The 22,400-nt window shown below is 44.5% G+C and overlaps 1 protein-coding gene across 4 annotated transcripts in view; it reads right to left on the bottom strand.

Moving 5' to 3' along the window:
- The window catches only part of armc2 (armadillo repeat containing 2), a 231,282-nt gene that overhangs the window by 172,449 nt on the left and 36,433 nt on the right, over positions 1-22,400 (bottom strand). For all 4 annotated transcript variants that reach the window (XM_070885651.1, XM_070885654.1, XM_070885652.1 and 1 more), the window contains exon 6: positions 17,424-17,500. In XM_070885651.1, coding sequence (XP_070741752.1) covers positions 17,424-17,500 — 77 coding nt within the window. The remainder of the gene's footprint in view (positions 1-17,423; positions 17,501-22,400) is intronic.

The following is a 22,400-nucleotide window of genomic DNA, read 5'->3' as shown; positions in this document are numbered from 1 at the left end:
GGTCAGGAATATATATTTTTATATAAGCAGGAGCAGGGCCTATGGCAGGTCAACAAGATTTGGGTCAACCAGTGGAGCTGGGTCATGAAAATTTGTTTTAAGTTGGTAGCGAGCCCAGAGGCTTAGGCCCTGAATATTATTAAATTATTTTTTATACAGAGCCAGTACCAGGGCATGAGGAATGGTCATCGAAGGGTCATCGACCTGAAACCTCAACTCTGTTTCTCCCTCCACAGATGCTGCCTGACCCATTGAGATTGCCAGCATTTTTTGCTTTTATTCAGATTCCAGCATCCGCAGTATTTTGCTTTTGCATGAGGGATGGGGCTGGGTATTATCTTTATTGTAGTTGGGAGTGGAGGCAGCGCCGAGGGGCCGAGCACAACTGAGCTATCAATGGGACCAGGAGCAATGGGAGAAGGCACAGAGAGACAGGGGACCAGAGCAGGACAAAGACCAGGGCGAAGACCAGAGCTGTGAGCAATGGAAGAGGTAGGTGCACAGTGGCAGAGATGGGCATGAAACAGGCGAGGCCAGCAGGCAAGTCTGGAAGAGGCAGGGGAGCCCATCTGGCCAGCGGAGGAGAGCCAACCATGGCCACAGGTGTGGCAATGGTCCAGACAATAGGGTGACAAAATGTAAAAAAATTAGATAAAATTAAATGTAAAGAAATAGAGTAAATTAAACTTTCAATTATCCCTTGTCCACTAACCTCCTTTCACATAAACACTACATGGTCTTCATGCCACAGGAAACTAGTAGACCATAATATTTTTCAATGCCATGATCCTGATACAGTTGGGCAGTATGATTGATCCAATTTATCAAAATATATTTTCAAAGCAGAACTAGGACTTTCCTGAACTGTCACAAGAAGCCACTGTAAGATGGGACAAATTCATGGTTTATATTTGTATCTTCCTTTTCTTGATTGACTACCCCATATTCTCTATCAAGGTAATCATCTTTGGATTACTACCTAAGCCATGAGCAAATTTGCATGGGGTAATTAAGATCAGAGAGATGAATGTGTGGCTCAAAGATTGGTGTGGGGAAAAATGGTTTTCAATTCATGAGGCACTGGCACCAGTACTGGGATAAGAGGGAGCTGTTCCGTTGAGACGGGCTTCACAACCAGGCTGGGACCAGTGTCCTGGCAAATTGAATAACTAGGACTGTAGTTAGGGCTTTAAACGAAATAGTTGGGGGGGGGTGGGGGGAAGGGATCAGGTGAGTGGAAGTTTAAAAAGTCAAGGAGAAAGGAGAAGGCAATACTGCAGGGTAGCAATAGGGGTAATGAGAACCAAAGTATGACAGGAATGGACTGAGTATATAAACATAAGAGTGCATCAGAAAGTGAGGTCAAAGTAGGAAAAAATCGTAAAAAGTCAAAATTAAAAGCTCTTTATCTGGATGCATGCAGCATTCGTGACAAGATAGATGAGTTTACAGCACAGCTTGAAATAAATGGGTATAGAAACATAGAAACATAGAAACATAGAAAATAGGTGGAGCAGGCCATTCGGCCACCATTCAATATGATCATGGCTGATCATGCAACTTCAGTTCCCCACTCCTGCCTTCTCTCCATACCCCTTGATCCCTTTAGCCGTAAGGGCCGCATCTAACTCCCTTTTGAATATACCTAACGAACTGCACTCAACAAATTTCTGCGGTAGAGAATTCCACAGGTTCACAATTCCCTGGGTGTAAAAGTTTCTTCTCATCTCGGTCCTAGATGGCTTACCCCTTATCCTTAGACTGTGTCCCCTGGTTCTGGACTTCCACAACATTGGGAACATTCTTCCTGCATCTAACCTGTCCAATCCCATCAGAATTTTATATGCTTCTATGAGATCCCTTCTCATCCCAAATTCCAGTGAACATAAGCCTAGTCGATCCAGTCTTTCTTCATATGTCAGTCTTGCCATCACGGGAATCAGTCTGGTGAACCTTCGATGCACTCACTCAATAGCAAGAATGTCCTTCCTCAGATTAGGAGACCAAAACTGCACACAATACTCAAGGTGTGGTCTCACCAAGGCCCTGTACAACTTCAGTACGACCTCCCTGCTCCTATACTGAAATCCTCTCGCTACATGCCATTTGCTTTCTTTACCGCCTGCTGTACCTGCATGCCTACTTTCAATGACTGGTGTACCATGATACCCAGATCTTGTTGCACCTCCCCTTTTACTAATCTGTCACCATTCAGATAATAATCTGCCTTCCTGTTTTTGTCACCAAAGTGGATAACCTCACATTTATCCACATTATACTGCATATGCCATGCAATTGCCCACTCACCTAACCTGTCCAAGTCACCCTGCAGCCTCTTAGCATCCTCCTCACAGCTCACACTGCAACCTAGCTTAGTGTCATCTGTAAACTTGGAGATATTACATTCAATTCCTTCGTCTAAATCATTAATATATAAATTGTAAATAGCTGGAGTCCCAGCACTGAAACTTAATCTGATAGCCATTACAGAGACATGGTTGCAAGGTGACCAGGGCTGGGAACTGAATATTCTGGGGTATTTGCCATTTCAGAAGGATAGGCAGAAAGGAAAAGATGGTGGGGTAGCTCTGTTAATGAAGGATGAGATCAGTGCAGTAGTCAGAAATGATATTGGCTCAGAAGATCAAGATGTAGAATCAGTTTAGGTGTAGATAAGATAAGAAATAATAAGGGAAAGACGACACTGATGGGAGTAGTCTATAGGCCCCAAACAGTAGCTACACTGTAGGACAGAGTATAAATCACGAAATAATTGAGGCTTGTAAGAAAGGTACGACAATAATCATTGGCAATTTTAATCTTCATATTGATTGGACAAATCAAATTGGCAAAAATAGCCTTGAGGAAGAGTTCATAGTGTGTATTCGGGATGGATTCTTAGAACAATATGTTGTGGATCCAACCAAGAAGCAGACTATTTTAGATCTGGTAATGTGTAATGAGACTGGATTAATTAAAGATCTCATAGTAAAGGATCCTCTTGGGAAGAGTATTCATAGCATGGTAGAACTTCAAATTCAGTTTGAAAGTGAGACAATTAAATCTCAAACTAGTGTCCTGAACTTAAATAAAGGCAATTACAAAGGTGTGGAGGCAGAGTTGGCTAATGTAGACTGGGAAAATAGATTAAAGGGTAAGGTGGTAGATAAGCAGTGGCAAACATTTAAGGAGATATTTAATAACCCTCAGCATATATTCCAGAAAGAAAGAAAGACTCTAAGAGAAGGATGAACCATCCGTGGCTAACTAAAGAAGTAAAGGATGGTATCAAATTGAAAACAAAGGCATACAATGTTGCGAAGATTAGTGGAAGGCCTGAGGATTGGGAAATTTTTAGAAACCAGCAAAGAACAACAAAAAAAGTAATAAAGAGAGAGAAGATAGATTATGAGAGTAAACTAGCAAGAAATATAAAAACAGACAGTATGATCTTCTACAGGTATATAAAAAGAGAGTCGCTAAAGTAAACATTGGTCCCTTAGAGGATGAGACTGGGGAATTAATAATGGGGAACATGGAAATGTCAGAGACTTTGAATAAATATTTCTTATCGATTTTCAAGGTAGAAGACTCTAAAAGCATCCCAAAAATTGATAATCAAGGGCCACTGTAGAGGGGGGGGGAGGGGGGGAGGACTTAAAACAATCACTATCACTCAAGAAAAATACTAGCAAACTAATGGGACTAAAGGTGGACCAGTCCACTGGACCCGATGGCCTGCATCCCAGGGTCTTAAAAGAAGTGGCTGCAGAGATAATGGATGCATTGGTTGTAATCTAACAAAATTCCCTGGATTCAGGAGAGGTCCCAGCGGATTGGAACACCGCAAATGTAACATCCTATTTAAGGAGGGAGACAGAAAGCAGGAAACTATAGTTTCTAGTTAGCCTAACATCTGTGGTTGGGAAGATGTTGGAGTCCATTATTAAAGAAGCAGTAGCAGGACATTTGGAAAAGCAAAATTCGGTCAGGCAGAGTCAGCATGGACTTATGAAGGGGAAGTCATGATTGACAAATTTACTAGAATTCTTTGAGGATGTAACGAACAGGGTGGATAAAGGGGAACCAGTGGATGTAGTATATTTGGACTTCCAGAAGGCAGTTGACAAGGTGCCACATAGGAGGTTACTGCACAAGATAAAAGTTCACAGGGTTAGGGGTAATATATTAGCATGAATAGAGGATTGGCTAATGAACAGAAAACAGATAGTAGGGATAAATGGTTCATTCTCGGGTTAGCAATTAGTAAACAGGGCTGCAGGGATCACTGCTGGGACCCCAACTATTTATAATCTATACTAATGACTTGGAGGAAGGGACCGAGTGTAACATAGCCAAGTTTGCTGACAATACAAAGATGGGAGGAAAAGCAATGTGAGGAGGACACAAAAAATCAGCAAAAGGACATAGACAGGCTAAGTGAGTGGGCAAAAATTTGGCAGAAAAAAATCAAAGAGCAAATTATTATTTAAATGGAGTAAGATTGCAAAGTGCTGCAGTACAGCAGGACCTGGTGGTACTTGTGCATGAAACACAAAAGGTTAGTATGCAGGTAGAGCAAGTGATCAGGAAGGCCAATGGAATCTTGGCCTTTATTGCAAAGGGGATGGAGTATAAAAGCAGGGAAGTCTTGCTACATTTAAGCAGGGTATTGGTGAGGCCACACCTGGAATACTGTGTGCAGTTTTTGTTTCCATATTTATAAAAGGATATACTTGCTTTGGAGGCAGTTCAGAGAAGGTTCACAAGGTTGATTCCGGAGATGAGGGTGTTGACTTATGAGGAAAGGTTGAGTAGGTTGGGCCTTTACTCATTGGAATTCAGAAGAATGAGAGATGATCTATTTGAAACGTATAAGATTATGAGGGGGCTTGACAGGGTGGATGCAGAGAGGATGTTTCCACTGATAGGGGAGACTAGAACTAGAGGGCATAATCTTAGAATAAGGGGCTGCCCATTTAAAATTTAGATGAGGAAAAATTTCTCCTCTCAGAGGGTTGTGGATCTGTAGAATTCACTGCCTCAGAGAGCTGTGGAAGCAGGGACATTGAATAAATTTAAGACAGAAATAGACAGTTTTTTAAACGATAATGGGATATGGAGTTATGGAAAGCGGGCAGGGAAGTGGACCTGAGTCCATGATCGGGTCAGCCATGATCGTAATAAATGGTGGAGCAGGCTCGAGGGGCCGTATGGCCTATTCCTGCTCCTATTTCTTATGTTTTAATGTATAGACCAGTTAGTCTAGCATCTGTCATCGGGAAAATGCTGTAGATCTTTATTATGGAAGTAGTAGCAAAACATTTAGAAAATCACAATGTAGTCAAGCAGAGTCAGCATGATTTTATGAAAGGGTAATCATGTCTGACAAATTTTCTGGAGTTCTTTGAGGATGTAACGAGCAGGGTGGATAAAGGGAAACCAGTAGATGTCGTGCATTTGAATTTCCAAAAGGCATTTGATAAGATGCCACATAAATGTTACTGCACAAGATAAGTGCTCACAGGGTTGGGAGTAATATATTAGCATGGATAGAGGATTGGCTAACTAACAGAAAACAGAGAGTCGAGTTGTAAACGAACTGGCATCAGCAACTCCCTGCGGTAGAGAACTCCACAGGTTAACAACTCTCTGAGTGAAGAAGTTTCTCTTCATCTCGGTCCTGAATGGCTTACCCCTAATCCTTAGACTGTGACCCTGGTTCTGGACTTCCCCAACATCGGGAACATTCTTCCTGCATCTAATCTGTCCAGTCCATTAAGAATTTTATATGTTTCTATGAGATCCCCTCTCATTCTTCTAAACTCCAGTGAATATAGGCCCAGTCGATCCAGTCTCCCCTCATATATCATTCCTGCCATCCCGGGAATCAGTCTGGTGAACCTTCGCTACACTCCCTGAATAGCAAGAACGACCTTCCTCAGATTAAGAGACCAAAACTGAACACAATATTCCAGGTGAGGCCTCACCAAGGCCCTGTACAGCTGCAGTAAGACCTCCCTGCTCCTATATTCAAATCCCCTAGCTATGAAGGCCAACATGCCATTTGCCTTCTTCACCACCTGCTGCACCTGCATGCCAGCCTTCAATGACTGATGAACCATGACACCCAGGTCTCATTGCACCTCCCCTTTTCCTAATCTGCCGCCATTCAGATAATATTCTGCCTTCATGTTTTTGCCCCCAAAGTGGATAACCTCACATTTATCCACATTATACTGCATCTGCCACTCACCTAACCTGTTCAAGTCACCCTGCAGCCTCTTAGCATCCTCCTCACAGCTCTCACCACCACCCAACTTAGTGTCATCTGCAAACTTGGAGATATTACACTCAATTCCTTCATCTAAATCATTGATGTATATTGTAAAGAGCTGGGGTTCCAGCAATGAGCCCTGCGGCACCCCACTAGTCACTGCCTGCCATTCTGAGAAGGACCCATTTATCCCTACTCTCTGCTTCCTGTCTGCCAACCAGTTCTCTGTCCACGTCAATACATTACCCCCAATACCATGTGCTTTAATTTTGCACACCAATCTCTTGTGTGGGACCTTGTTAAAAGCCTTTTGAAAGTCCAAATACACCACATCCAATGGTTCTCCCTTGTTCATTCTACTAGTTACATCCTCAAAAATTTTTGAAGATTTGTCAAGCATGATTTCCCTTTCACTGATCTTATTGAAACGTATAAGATTCTGAGGGGGCTTGACAGGTTGGATGCAGAGAGGCAGAGAGGATATTTCCTCTCGTGGGGGGAATCTAGAACTAGGGGGCATAGTCTCAGAATAAGGGGTTGCCCATTTAAAATGGAAACGAAGAAGAATTTCTTCTCTCAGAGAGTCATGAATCTTTGGAACTCTCTACCCCAGAAAGCTGTGGAGACTGGGTCATTGAATAAATTTAAGGTGGACATATAGATTTTTGAAAGATAAGGGAGTCAAGGGTTATGGGGAGGGCAGAAAAGTGGAGTTGAGGCCAAGATCAGATCAGCCATGATCTTATTGAATGGCGGAGCAGGCTCAAGGGGCCAGATGGCCTTCTCCTGCTTTTATTTCTTATGTTCTTATGAGGAGGAATTTCTTCTCTCAGAGGGTCGTGCATCTTTGGAATTCTCTATCCCAGAGAGCTGTGGAGGCTGGGTCACTGAATATATTTAAGGTGGAGATAGACAGATTTTTGAACGATAAGGGAGTCAAGGGTTATGGGGAGCAGGCGGGAAAGTCGAGTTGAAGCCAAGATCAGATCAACCATGATCTTGTTAAATGGCGAAGCAGGCTCGAAGGGCCAAATGGCCTATTCCTGCTCCTATTTCTTATGTTCTTATCTCATTATTTGTTTTGTCTGCTTCCTTCCAGTCGAGCTTTCCTCCATTTATTGAAAACACTACAAACTTGAGCTAGTTATCTACTTAACTATTTCCTTAATTTGAGATATCTTCAATTGATTATGGTTACTTTTAACCTTTCATCTCACATTCAAAAAGTTATTGCTTTCTTTCTAGGCTAACACCATCACACTGCTAGGGGTAAGAATTTTCACTCAGGGAAACTATCCCTATACAATCTCCTTTTTATTACATTTAATTTTTTTCTTCTATTTTACTATGCATGATCTGCATCCCACCCCACACTAAACTACACCAAATATCGGTGTGCATGAGTTTCTGAACAAAAGAAGACACTGCTGCTAGGCAGGCCACTTAGTTTGCATGCCAGACAAGAGACTCACTAAGCAATTGCTCTACGCGGAGCTCCTTCATGGCAAACGAGCCAAAGGTGGGCAGCGGAAATGTTACAAGGACACCCTCAAAGCCTCCCCGGTGAAGTGCGACATCACCACTACTACCTGGGAGACCCTGTCCGAAGACCGCCCTAGGTGGAGAAAGTGCATCCGGGAGGGCGTTGAGCTCTTCGAATCTCAACGCTGCGAGCGTGAAGAGGTCAGGTGCAGGCAGCAGAAGGAGCGTGCGGTAAATCAGTGCCACCCCCCTTCCCCACCCCCACTTCCCCCGACGAATATCTGTCCCACCTGTGACAAGGTCTGTGGCTCTCGTGTTGGATTGTTCAGCCACCAAAGAACTCATTTTAGGAGCAGAAGCAAGTCTTCCTCGATTCCGAGGGTCTGCCTATGATGAGGGGTTATTGGGAATAACACACAAAACTTTCCAGCCACCTCTCATCTCATGTCACGGATGGGAAAATATTTTGGCAGCACTCAATAGTTGAAATGAACTGCTAATAGATAGTATACATCAGCAGTGTCAGAGGCACGGCCCACTGATCCGATTCGGGCCACAAGCCATTTAACAAAATTTGTACATTTACAAAAGTAGTTTAAAGCAACAAAATCATGCATTTTTTTTAATTTTTCATTATACATTTTGCATAGTTTTTTTCACAGCAATGTTTTTAAACCTGAAGTAAAGCCATGTAAACTTTTGCAGAAATCTGTCATACAGCAGAAAGATAACAGTCAAATTTAGGTGACATTTAATGGCACAAACCACTGCTTGGTTACACACTGCAGTATATCTGTGATTACAAGTGCTTCAGGAAGTAGCATGTTAGTAAGCAGGTCCAGTTGATTGGCTGCTTTTTTTGGCAAATCAATCTTTGAGCCTTAGCAACATTAATAATTCAGGCTGTGCACAGAACTATTTACATACCTTTGTATCGTATATTTGAATACCTTATTCAGATATGTTGGACTGTAGTTTATTAAAGAAGGAAACCAAAGATTACAAAATACATGTCTAATCATATTAAAATTTCAAAGAAGTTATTTGATTAAATTGCACCCCATTTCTGCAATATCCGTGCCAATCCCCTGGGAAAGTCGTCAATTCTCCATTTACAAGGGATTTCAACTAATTACCAAAATTACATGGGGAATCTTAAATTTTTTTGTATTTAAAATTACAACACTGATGATCTCGTAGAATTTTACACTTAGCTCTGGTCACACCGATTTCATTTATGAGATCAACTGAGGTGAGGATTCCCCAATAAACAAACGCAAGCTCACTGGCCTGCAGCTATCTTAATAAATTTCACAATAATTAGATGCTAACTCCAAAGAACAAAAAAACACATCTCTTAAAAGGATTGAGCAAAAGTATTCTAAACGATTCAGATTAGTCTTAAACTTTCAAAGCACAAGTCCTTTGATGTGGTCTTGTTATCTTTCGGACAGTTTTTTCCTATCCTAAAATGGTACAATTTTTTGTCAAATTTTAGCCTCTTTGTTACCCATTAACCACAATATTTACAAACATGTTATTGGTCTACTTACTGTACCTGGAATATTTCAAAACTTTTTAAATTGCTCAAAATTACTAATCTTGTGACATTTTGCAAATATTTGGACAAAATTACATTGTACTTTTTATGGGGCTCAATTTTCCCCAGTATTTGCACTGCTTTTTTTTGAGCAGGCTGCTTTTTCTGGCCTAACTTAAAAATTCCCAGTTTCCCCAATCAATTTGCACCAGCATAACTCAGTTAGTTACGAATTTTTTAAGTCAGTTTTTTTTTTCAGCCAAAGGGGGCGTAACCAGCCACCTACGCCACTTCTGGCTAGTTAGGGAAGTTTGGCCAGCTGAGAGTTACTCCAGTTCTGATTAGCCCAGCGCATGTAGCCTGTCCTGAAAATCCTTCCCTAGAGTTAAGGAAATCGGCGCAGGTAAGGAAAGCGGTGCAGCAGATGCCTGGACACACTGAAAGAATTGAAAAACACATAGCAGCGACTTACCTCCAACCCCGCCTGAAGGCTGTCCGGTCCCATTCTCGGTCCTCGGTTCACACACACAGCCATTCTCGGTCCCCGGTTCACACACACAGTCTGGTCCCATTCTCGGTCCCCGGTTCACACACACAGTCTGGTCCCATTCTCGGTCCCCGGTTCACACACACAGTCTGGTCCCATTCTCGGTCCCCGGTTCACACACATAGTCTGGTCCCATTCTTGGTCCCCGGTTCACACACACAGTCCAGGAGAGACAGAGAGACAGACCCGAACCGGCGACTGAGAAGACCGGACAGCCTTTGGGCGGGGTTGGAGGCAAGTCGGTGCTATGTGTTTTTCAAATCTTTTATTGTGTTCGGAGGTGGCTGAATGCTTCACTTTGCAGCCTCAGCTTACATTGTGTCCCTGGTTACCATGGCAGCCCGATCTTTTTGGCGCAGATCAAAGCTCCACCCCCAAAACTAAGGGTCGGGTTCGGCAACAGCAAAATGAAGAGATCCAACGGGGAAACTTACAACACTTTTTTTTGCGTACTTGGGCCCCCCAAAAATCGGCTCTTCAAGTATGCCAAAAAAATGCTTTGGGGAAAATGGAGCCCATGGTCCCTAACAGCTCATTAGAGCTGCTATATTGTCTGACACCTGGAAACTATGTAGTCTTCTACTGATAAGGCATAGCTAAACTAAGGGATTACTGATTCAGGATGTAGCAAGAAGGTGGAGTTGAGAGCAATGAAGATGGGTAAGCTTGTAGGGCCTATTGGCCTTTTCCTGTTCTTATCTATTAGTGCTTTTTGGGGGAGAGGTAGTAGGCTATAAAACAGTCATTCCACTTCTAGCTTCAAATGTAGTCTATGCTGATGAGTAAAAGGGAGCTAAATAGAATAGCCACCAAAAACAGGTGCGGATATCGTGATGCACGAGTATCTCGCGCCCGTTTATGTAATGCAGGCAGGGTGCCAACTTTGTGCTAACTGCACTGTTTGTTGGCTGCACGCATCAGCAGGGAGCCCAGAATCATTACATGCTAGCACTTCTTAAAGCTAGCCTGCACTGCTTAAAGCTAGCCTGCACCTCTTAAATGGAAAGTGCAATGTGGCCACTGGAGATGCTGAGATCATTTGGAAGAGTGCTGTGCAACAATCAACAATAGCTGACCATGGGAGGGAGCATGCACCAAGGTTTCCTGACGTTGCACTGGAGGTCTGGGGGAGGATATGGACAGGAGGAGAGATGTCCTGTAACTGCGGGGTGTGGGGGGGGGGGGCGGGGGAGGGCAGGAAGTCATCCAAACGCACGATGAGAAGGCAGTGGGAACAGATAGCCATAGAGGTAAATGCCAGGAGTTTAACTCAGAGGACTTGGATGTAGTGCAGCAAGAGGTTTAGTGATATCACAAGAGTGGTCAAGGTCAGTGAATGTATCTTCAAATGCCATTTCCTACCAAGTGCACCAATATCCTCAGCCACTTCTCAATTCACCACAGCCCCAACACTCACCTACCAATAATCTCTATTAATCAGGACTCATACCTAACATTCATAGCTTCACCTCACCCTCACATAGTTGGCACTACTGTGGACCTCACACCCACATCTTGCACACACTGCCAGCTATTTAACCATGACAGCCACATCACCCAAACATATTGCACAACACCCACTGACACACTTCCCTCTCTCTTGCAGAAGATTGTGCGCAACTGGAGGCAGCAGGAACAGACCAAGGGGGGAGAGGCACACCTGCATGTTCTAACCCCCATGGAGGAGACGGTGCTGGCCATTATGTGAAGGGCCATTGCTTAGGCCGTGGCCAGCAGTGGAACTGAATCCATTGAAGATGACAGTATCGTCATACCTAATTGCCCTTCTCACATCCCACTTTTCCCTCATCCCATAATCTCTTCTGACTTACAAACCGCAGATTGTGTAAGCAGCACTTCTTACTTTCCCCTCTCCCCTCACCACAACTTTACCCTTATCCCCATTAGATATCCAAGAACTGCAACCTTCCCAGGCAGTGGAGAAAGACCAAGAAGACAATGATGATAAAGACACACCGTAACTTGATTTCAAACTCGCAGCCACCAGCTCAGATGCTGACACTGCATGTATCTTAGAGTTAGCACAGAGGTGGGATCTGCACGTGGTGAGACACCGGGCACAAGTGCGCTGCACCAGGGCAGGGGGCAAGGATAGTGCAGGATCAAGCGCGCTAAAGGGTGAGGTTGCACTCGCGTTTTGCTGCAGAGGACTCAGATGAGGACTTCATTGAGCCAGGCTACAGAAGGCGGCCGATGGGTGTATACAACAAAATGCTTGGTGCATTGGGAAACCTGCCAGAAAGCCTGCGTTCAATGCCAAGGAGCAGGGAGGAGTCTGGCACCAAATTGGCACAGGGTTTTGCACAGAGATTGGAGCCCATGCTTTCCAGCATGGAACTGGTGGGCAACTCCATTAACACACTTGTGGAACCAACCATGATGCAGCATCTGATGGCCGATGTCTCAGCTTCCATTGCAGCACAAGGAGCTTTCGCAAAAGTCTGAGTGCCACAGTGAATGACTGCTGTCATTCAAGCTCATCTTGTTGCCATGCAAGCTCAGACTGCTGCCATCATGGCTATGGAGTGTTCAAAGGGTGTCACGGCAGCTCAGCAATCTGTCCTCCAAGAGATTACTAGGACTGCTGAGGCGCCGCCCTGGGGGAGTGGCAGTGGCCCCATGGAGCACGAACGGGCTGTCCTCTCAGGATGACAGCATTTGTGATCCCACCCCTGCCACTCCGCCAATGCCCTTGCTGTTGCATGTCAGTCAGCCAGCCTAGACTGCTGCCGCCCATGCCGAGATGGTACAGTCGTTAGCCAGGCCTTCTAGGACTAGAGCTGCTAGAAATTGTCCTCCAAGGCCATTTGCACCCTCCGCAACTGAAAGTCAGCAGCCTTCCTCCAGCCAAGCAGCAGCCGCTGGTGTAGCACTTCATAGGAGCACTAGGACAAGCAAAGACAAATGGAAGACAGGCACTACGGGATGCACAAGAGTGATTAGTTTAAGTTTGTATGAAATATGGTATATTTAATTTTTAAATTTGGTTTAGAACGTGTATTTTGCATTGGCTTTTATTTTTGCATTGTAGCCAAGAGGACGCTGTGATGGTCAGTATCAGAGGGAAGGTAAGGAGTGTGGGACTGTTGGTGAATGGGGAATTGGGGTTGAGGTTACTGGTATCGCACTTAAATTATTTCTTCACGCACAGCCCGCGCAAAAAGGAGCTATCTAGATTGCAGTGTCCCTTCCTCGTCCTCCTCCTTCCTCTTTTAGCAGCTTGCCCTGCACTGCATGGCCTCTGCTCATTCTCCCAGTCATGCTTGATTCCTACTAATGCACCCATGTCTGGAAGCAACTTGCTTGTGCAGAAGCTTTGAAGTCAACAAAAAGTACTTCAGCACCTGCAACACCACTCCCTATAGACTTTTGAAAGTTGAAACAACTATGGAAAGCACCAAAAACAGGCAGAAGAAATAAACCAGCACGTAACCTGTAAGTAGTTGATCATCTCTTTAAATAGAACTGGTGGGGGGTACTTAATGCGTGTTCAGCTGTGTGAGGTTAAGGGAGGGCATCAGCTGGAGCATGGAGCTCTAAAATGGCAGTGGTGACGTCATGATCACCCTGCTCTGCATACTCCTGGCGGACGTTAGGTGCACGTGCGCGAACATCTTTATCAAGATGGAATCTGGTGTGTTTCATGTCAGAAGTGTGCATGTGCACCGTAGATGCCATGTTGAAGCTCTGAGGACACTCGTAGCGTCCAAAAAACGGGTGTTATTGAGCCCAATTTTGCCCCCAAGAAAGAAAACCTGCATTTATGTAGTGCCGTTCACAACTCCTCAGGAAGTCCCAAAGCACCTTACATCCAGTACTTTTAAAGTGTAGTGAAAGTGTTGCAATGTAGAAAATGCAGCAGCCAATTTACAAAGATCTCACAAACAGCAATGTGATAATGACCAGTGATATTAATTGATGTATAACTCCCCTACTGTTCTTCAAACTAGTGCCATGGGATCTTTTACATCCACCCGAGAGGGCTTTGGTTTAACATCTCAGCCGAAAGACAGCACCTCCAACAGTGCAGTACTCCCTCAGTACTGCATTGGAAAGCATTTGAATTGCTATTTTACTCAACAAATGGAGGATTACAAAGCTATATTTGTGTGCTCAAGTCTCTGGAATGAAACTTGTACCCACAACCTTCTTACTCAGAGGTGAGAGTGCTACCAACCGACCCACGGCTGACACAGTAGGATTACGGTTAAGGTTACGGTAGAATCTTACAGTAGAGTAGACACAATGGTTCTCAAACTTCTTTGTTTGAAAGATCCCTTTTCAAATTGATTAGTAATCACAAACCCCCATCTAAATTCTAATACTATGTAATACTCATAGTATGAAAGTGCTGCATGTAAAGAGTGTTTTAATAATGCTTTTAAGAAAACGAGAGGGGGTGGTTTGGAGTGATTTGGCCATAGTGGACTTGAAACAGCTATTTGTGGGTAAATTAGTGTCGAAACAGTGGGAGACATTCAAGGAGGCGATCCAGAAGGCTCAGGCCAAACATGTGCCCTTAAAGAAAAAGGTTGGGAATAATAATTCTAGAGCCCTCTGGATGTCTAGGGACTTACAGGGGAGGATAAAGAAAAAAAGGGACACTTATGTTATATACCATCGGCTAAATACTATAGAATCTTTAGAGGAATATAGAAAGTTAAGAGGCAAAATTAAAAAGGATATTAGGAATGCTAAGAGAGAGCACGAGAAATTCTTGGCGAGTAAAATTAAGGAAAACTCTAAGATGTTCTATAAATATATTAAGAGTAAGAGAGTAACTAAAGAAAGGGTAGGCCCTATTAGAGACCATGAAGGTAATCTTTGTGTGGAGACGGAAGATGTCGATAAGCTTTTTAATGAATACTTTGCATCTATTTTCACAAAGGAAAGGGGCATGCAGATACAGCTATCGAGGAGGAGTGTGATATTCTGGATAAAATAAATATAGTGAGAGAGGAAGTATTAAGGGGTTTAGCAGCTTTGAAAGTAGATAAGTCCCCAGGCCCAGATGAAATGCATCCCAGGCTATTGAGCGAAGTAAAAGAGGAAATAGCAGAGGCCTTGACATCATTTTCCAGTCCTCTTTGGATTTGGACATGGTCCAGAGGATTGGAGGACTGCTAATGTAGTACCTTTGTGTAAGAAGGGTGAAAGGAATAGGCCGAGTAATTACAGGCCTGTCAGGCTAATGTCAGTGGTGGGAAAATTACTGGAAAAAATCCTGAAAGACAGGATAAATCTACATTTGGAAAGGCAAGGATTAATTAGGGACAGTCAGCATGGATTTGTTAAAGGAAGATCGTGTTTGACTAACCTGATTTAATTTTTTGAGGATGTAACCAAAAGGGTCGATGAGGATAGTGCGTACGATGTAATGTATATGGACTTTAGCAAAGCTTTTGATAAGGTCCCACATGGTAGACTGGTCACGAAGGTTAAAGCCCATGGGATATTGGGCAAAGTGGCAAGTTGGATCCAAAATTGGCTTGGAGGTAGGAAGCAAAGGGTAATGGTTGATGGATGTTTTTGTAACAGGAAGGATGTTTCCAGTGGGGTTCCTAAAAACGAGTGGACGTCTACAAATTTTAATTATGAACTTTAAAAAAGATATAATTTGAAATTAGCAAAGGCCTCAATTTTAATTCAATGCTAAAGTGAAATTAAAAAGAACTCGAGGCAGAAAAAACCTCCCAAAACATACAGCTGCTTGAGTGATTGGGATCGTCTGCTTCACACCCGTCCGCTGACATCCACATTGAACAAACTTGTTCCTTTTGGGCGTTCCCAGCAGGTCAGGAACAAGTCCTTGCATTTCCAGCTCTCAGCCAGTCTGCACCCTGCTGTCTTCCACACAAACCCGAACTCTCCTCTCCCCTCCTCCCAATAAAACAACAGCTGGGCAACCTGACAGGCCCCAGCTATCCAATACTCACTCCTTCAACCTTTCCAGAACTTTCCGGCAGATAAACAGTGCTGCTATGGTAACGGGATTTTGGCTCTATATGGCCCAGTGGTCATTTCAACTCGTCAACATTAATATTCCACTCAACTCGTTCGGGAAAAGTCCACACAACTAATAAAAACCTTCCAACAGACAGCACAGTCAGCAGGAGGCGTGTGGTGAACGATGGCGACTTGCCTTTGGTAGAACTTTAAAAACTTACCGACTTCCGACAAAACTTTTCTATTTTTCAGTCGCCCTTTGCCGCATTACCAGCCAGCCAACCTCCATCTCCTCCCACAGACACCAATGAGGTCATTGGAAGGAACCCGAACGTAAACACTCCGCTCCTTACTGATTTATTTTTGGACGTGCTTATTTGTACTGCAAAAATGGCAAACATGCTCCACACTTTGTTTCTAATTTGTCCCCTTGGAGAATAAGCCACACTCTGAAGTTTCACCGCAATTTGTAACTGGAACTGCCCATCCTAAAGTCTCACTGACTGCAAATTGTAACTCGATCCACTTTGACTTCCTGAAGCGACAGAGGACAGAACTCCCCAGAAAATGGCAAGGGCCAGCCAAAGTGCCTTACCCCAGTCCAAGTGAATGCCTCCCCCAGCTGAAGTGCCTTATCCCAGCGCCAGTGCATCCTTCCCCCACCCCAGATGGGGCAGGCATTGTATATGAATTGTTAACAGGTTTATTGGATATGAAGTGAATAGTGATAGTGTCGTGACTTCTGGATATCATCCACTCCAATGATGTTCCTTGTAGGGAAATGGAAGAATGTGATTTCCTCCCACCTCTCCCCCAGCCTCTCTCTCTCTCTCTCCTCTCCCCCACCCCCCTCCCTCCAGCCTCGCTCTCTCTCCTTCCTCCCAGCCTCTCTCTCTCGCCCCAGCCTCTCTCTCTCTCTCCCCCCAGCCTCTTTCTCTTCCCCTCCCCCCAGCCTCTCTCTCTCCCCTCCCCCCACCCCACCAGCCTCTCTCTCTCTCTCTCTCTCTCACCCACCCCAGCCTCTCTCTCTCTTCACCAGCCTCTCTCCCTCTCCCTCCTCCACCAGCCTCTCTCTCACTCTCTCCCCCCACCATCCCCCCCCCAGCCTCTCTCTTTCGCTATCGGGCCCAGGGCCGCCACTATCGGGCCCCATGCCGGCCGCTCTCAGGCTCCATGCCGGCCACTATCGGGCTCAGGGCGGCCGGGGCGGGAGGGGAGAGAGTAAAAAAAAAACTGCAGTACAAATAGTTACATTATTTATTTTTAGAGTCTCCAATTTTTTAGAGATATTCTCCAACAAATAATTGGTCAATGTTTCACGAACCCCCGGAACGTCTCAGTGGACCCCAGTTTGAGAACCACTGGAATAGAGGAAGCTTTATTCTGGCTCTTGCCTGTGCTATACCTAGCTCTGTTCAATTCGCTCTCTTGGTGCCAAAAATGAAAACGCATTCAGTTCTCCAGCAGTAACATGCCTTACCTTGATGAGCACAATAATTCACCAAAAACAGGATTAAAATAAAACTATTACAAACTCAGTACAAAGATATTATTTTTGGTTGCAAATTGTATTCAGAAAGAAAAAAGAAAATCCTATTGTAAGCAACTACCTGATCTGCTTTGTTGTTTGATGTTTTCTGTGCTGCTGAGACGGGTGGAAGGTCCACTGTCTTGCTTAGCCTGTTCGCTGAAATAGATGAGCAAAAGTATTTGAAAAATAGGGAACGCAAGTTAGGTTTACTTAGAATTGAAGAAAAATGATCACCTTCCGATTTGTGCCCAATCCTAAATATGCACTTCATAAGTTTTATTTTACTATATTTTGAATGACCATTTACAGTTGCATTTATAACTGTCGAAATGATGAAATACAAGGTGGTTTGGGTGCCAATACAGTCAAAATAAACACTTTAGTTTATGTAAACATGTAAAAAATCACCACAAAGAACAAATTTAAATGTATGTTCAGTGAGTAAATCAAAAACACTCAGACGAATGATAGAGTCAAGACACATTCCAGGGGGTCATTTCTTCAGGGTGGTGGGAAGAAATTTCCTCTGTGCAAAAGTGTAACAAAATCAGAAATCTGTTCATTTGTGCGTTTATCATTTTGTTATACCTTGCACTGAGCCAACCTTTTCCCTAGGAGTTTTCAGGTCCTGGAATGATCTATTATCAACTGCAGCGCTACTTCTTCATTGTGATTTTCACGGGGATTTAAAAAATAAAATGAAGATATTTCTCTACAAGCTCTGAGAAAAATATCAACTATAAGCATGGACTTTTGAGAGGCTGAGGTCTTAAAAGGACAAACATTAATAAAGGTAGCGTAATGATTATGTTACTGGACTAATTATCCCCGTCATGACTATTTCGTCATGCGCCAGTCCACCCTCCTTCAGCTCTTCGCACCGCCAAAGCTGGTTGCTTGGAGACTTATGTATGCGATCAAGGTTCAAACGGAGTACTGTTTAACTAAGCAAGGTACAACCGTGCTTCTGCTTTATTTAGGCCCAAAGTGCCTGACTCACAAAATGGCTGGCCTTTTATACCAGAGCAGCACCATGTGTGTGCTGCTCAGTTGCCTCCAACAATGACACCATCTGGTGCTACAAACAGCATGTACATACATGACAATACCCTCCTCTGAGATCTTATCACAGTCTTTCACAGGTTGAGATGGTCCGGTGCTTTACACTCCCAGGTTGACCGTCTCAGTTCAATTCCGGCCTTGGGTGAATGTGCAGAGTCTGTTGTGGCTGGTAGCTGGATGGCTGACTTGTTGGGAGTGGCAGTGGCCATGTCAGGAATTGCAAATCCATTTTTATTGAACAAGTCCGTGATGCAAATTCCGGGTTCACTGATGGCCCTTGAGTCCACTGAAGGTTGCTGTTAGGTTGGTTGGTCGTCGACGGTTTTTTTGCCTGACTGCTCTGGCTCGTCTGTGTGCTTCAGCTTTGTTTCCTGCAAGTTTGCCCATTCTTGAGCTTAATAACAAATACTCTGTTGCCCTCCTTGGCCATGACCGTACCAGCGATCCCTTTGGGACCCTGACCATAATTCAACACATATACAGGATCATTAACAGAAATCTCACGTGATACAGTTGCGTGATCGTGATACCCTTGTTGACTCTGTCTTCTGTATTCAACATGATTACTTAAATCCGGGTGTACAAGAGATAACTTGGTCTTAAGACCTCTTTTCATCATGAGTTCAGCAGGCGAGACCCCTGTCAGTGTGTGGGGTCTTGTTCTGCAACTCAACAGTATGCAAGACAAGCGGGTCTGCAGTGACCCTTGGGTTACTCTCCTCATGCTTTGCTTGATAATTTTTACTGCATGTTCTGCTTGCCCATTGGACACAGGCTTGAACGGTGCTGACCTTACATGTTTTTATGCCGTTAAGTTTAAGAAACTCCTGAAACTCCTGACTGGTGAAACACGACCCATTGTTGCTCACCACTATGTGTCGCAAACATGACATTGAGATTCTCTATGGTTGCGTGGATGTACTGGATGACATGATTATGCATTCTATCCACTTCGAATAAGCATCCACCACCACTAAAAACATCTTTCCCAGGAAGGGACCTGCAGAAGCTACATGGATCCTGGACCAAGGTTTGGATGGCCATGACCACAGACTCAGCGGTGATTCTGCTGGTGCTTTGCTGAGCTGCATGCAGGTGTTGTACGCATGCTTCCAGCTCAGAATCAATTCCTGGCCACCATACGTGGGATCTGGCCTTCATCATCACTATGCCAGGATGTATGCTGTGTAACTCACGCACAAACTTCTCTCTCCCTTTCTTGGTCATTACAACTCGATTACCCCACAATATGCAATCTGCTTGAATAGATAGTTCATCCTTGCGACGAATGTACGGTTTGGCCTCCTCGCACATATGCTTAGGTATGGCAGACCAATCCCCTTTGAGGATGCAACCCTCTACCACCGATAATATCGAGTCCTGGCTGGTCAATTCTCTGTGCCAGGTCTGTGGCGAATAACATAATCATAGGCAGATAATGTCAGCACCCAACTTTGGATGCGGGATGAAGCGGGATATTGATACCTCTCGGAAAACAACGAATTGAGCGGCTTGTGATCGGTCTTTAATTCAAACCTCAGACCAAACAGGTATTGATACATCTTTTTAACACCGTACAGACACGCTAAAGCTTCTTTTTCTACCATACTGTAGGCTCTTTCTGCTTTAGACAAACTTTTGGATGCATATGCGACAGGTTGAGGTTTCCCCGACTCATTGAATTGTTGAAACTCGCAACCAATTCCATAAGACGATGCATCACAGGCCAAAACTAAACGTTTACATGTGTCATAATGTACCAGCAGCTTGTTCGAGCAAAGCAGATTGGCGGCTTTCTCAAAAGCTCTGTCTTGCGATGCGCCCCACACCCAGTAGTTGCCTTTTCTCAATAGCATGTGCAGTGGTTCAATTAAGGTGCTCAATTTAGGTAGGAAGTTACCAAAGTAGTTGAGTAGACCCAGAAACAAACGCAGCTCCGTCACGTTCTGCGGCTTGGGTGCATTCTTGATAACTTTGGTTTTCACATCAATAGGTCTGATGCCATCAGCGGCGATTTTCCTCCAGAGGAATTCGACCTCCGGTGCCATTAAGACGCACTTCGAGCGTTTACGTCTGAGTCCCACTCTGTCCAAATGCAGTAGAACCTCTTCCAGGTTTTCAGATGTTCCTTGGAGTCACAACCGGTGATCAGGATGTCATCTTGGAACATGATGGTTCTGGGAACGGACTTCAGTAGACTTTCCATATTCCTCTGGAATATTGCTGCAGCCGAGCGAATTCCAAATGGGCATCTGTGGTAAATAAACAGTCCTTTGTGCATGTTAATGCATGTTAGTCTCTTCGACCTCTCGACCAACTCCTGTGTCATATAGGCTGATGTCAAATCCAGTTTTATGAACGACTTCCCTCTGTCTAGCGTCGCAAACAGCCTTCGGTAACGGGTACTGATCTTGTTTCGATATCCTGTTGATTGTAACCTTGTAGTCTCCACAGATTCTGACTGTGCCATCACTTTTCAGCACAGGAACAATGGGGTATGATCCCTTCACGCTGGAGTCTGTCCAGTTCAATTTCAACCTTCTCCCTCATCATATACGGCACTGCCCAAGCTTTATGATGGACGGGTCTTGCATCTGAGTCCACGTGGATCTGCACCTTGGCTCCCGTGAAGTTGCTGATACCCGGTTCGAACAGTGAGGGGAGCTTGCTCAATACTTGGGCACATGTATCTTCCTCCGTTGACAACGCCTTTATGTCGTTCCAGTCGCATCTGATTTTCTCCAACCAGCTCCTGCCGAGCAGCGCTGTGCTATTGCTTGGAACAATCCACAGCAGTAACTCGTGAATCGCACCGTGATACGACACATTAAATTGTGCACTGCCAATCACCTTTAACAGTTCTTTAGTGTATGTGCGCAGCCTGGCATTAACAAGGCTCAGCCTGGACCTCACAGTCTTAGTATCCCACAGCTTATTAAATGCCCTCTCATTCATGATCAATTGACTCGCCTCCGTGTCCAGTTCCATCAATACCGGTATCCCGTTAAACTTCACGTTAATTAAAATTGGTTTACTCTTGGTTATGAAGGAGTACACTCCATACACTTCCTCCTCTGGCATCTCGGATTGCGTATCCGGATCCGCGCTAATCTGGCTCTCATCCCCCACGTGGTGTATTGCAGCTCGCTTGCTCATCTGTGGACACTTGCGCTGGAGATGCCCCACTCTTAGACAGTCTTTGCAACTATACTGCTTAAATCGGATTTCCCCCACAACGCCAACAAGGAAAAGTCAGATAACATTCCTGCTGGCAGACTTTGGGCAGCCACAGGTTTTGCGAATGCAGCCGGATAGGCCCTGCCATGTGCCGCTCTGCCGAACACCAAATCAATCGCTTGCTGAGGTTCGGTTCTTCACTGCTATTTGCTTTAGACTCCTGTCTGTCATCATACATGATTGAGCGATCAGGATGGCCCTTTTTAAATCCAACTCCTCCACCGCCAGAAGTTTGCGCAGGATCACCTCGTGGTTGATACCGATAACAAAGAAGTCCCGCAGCATGTCTGCCAACACTGTCCCGAACTTGCACGGTCCCGCTAGGTGTCTCAGGTTGGCAACAAATTCCGCTGCGCTCTGGCCCTCCGAGCAAACATGTGTATAAACTCTGTATCTCGAGATGATGATGCCGTCGTCTGGCTTGAGGTGCTCCCGTACCAATGTACACAACTCCTGGTACGTTTTCTCTGTTGGATCACTGGGCATGAGTAGATTCTTTATCAGACCGTAGATCTTTGAACCGCACACATTGAGGAACACAGCCTGGTACCGATCTGCATCGTCGACCCCCTTCATTTTATTGGCTACGAAGTACTGGCTCAAATGGCTCACAAAGTCTGCCCAATTTTCTCCTTCCACGAATCGCTCTAAAAATCCAATCATGCTCATTTTGCAAACAAAGGTTCTTGTATTCTCATCGCCAAATGTTATCTATGCAATAAAGGTTCAAACTGAGTACTGTTTAACTAAGCAAGGT

This window comes from Pristiophorus japonicus, chromosome 7, assembly GCF_044704955.1.
Source record: "Pristiophorus japonicus isolate sPriJap1 chromosome 7, sPriJap1.hap1, whole genome shotgun sequence".
NCBI classification, from domain to species: Eukaryota; Metazoa; Chordata; class Chondrichthyes; family Pristiophoridae; genus Pristiophorus; species Pristiophorus japonicus.
Note: the sequence above shows the minus strand (reverse complement) of the source record. Positions and strands in the feature narration are given on the sequence as shown.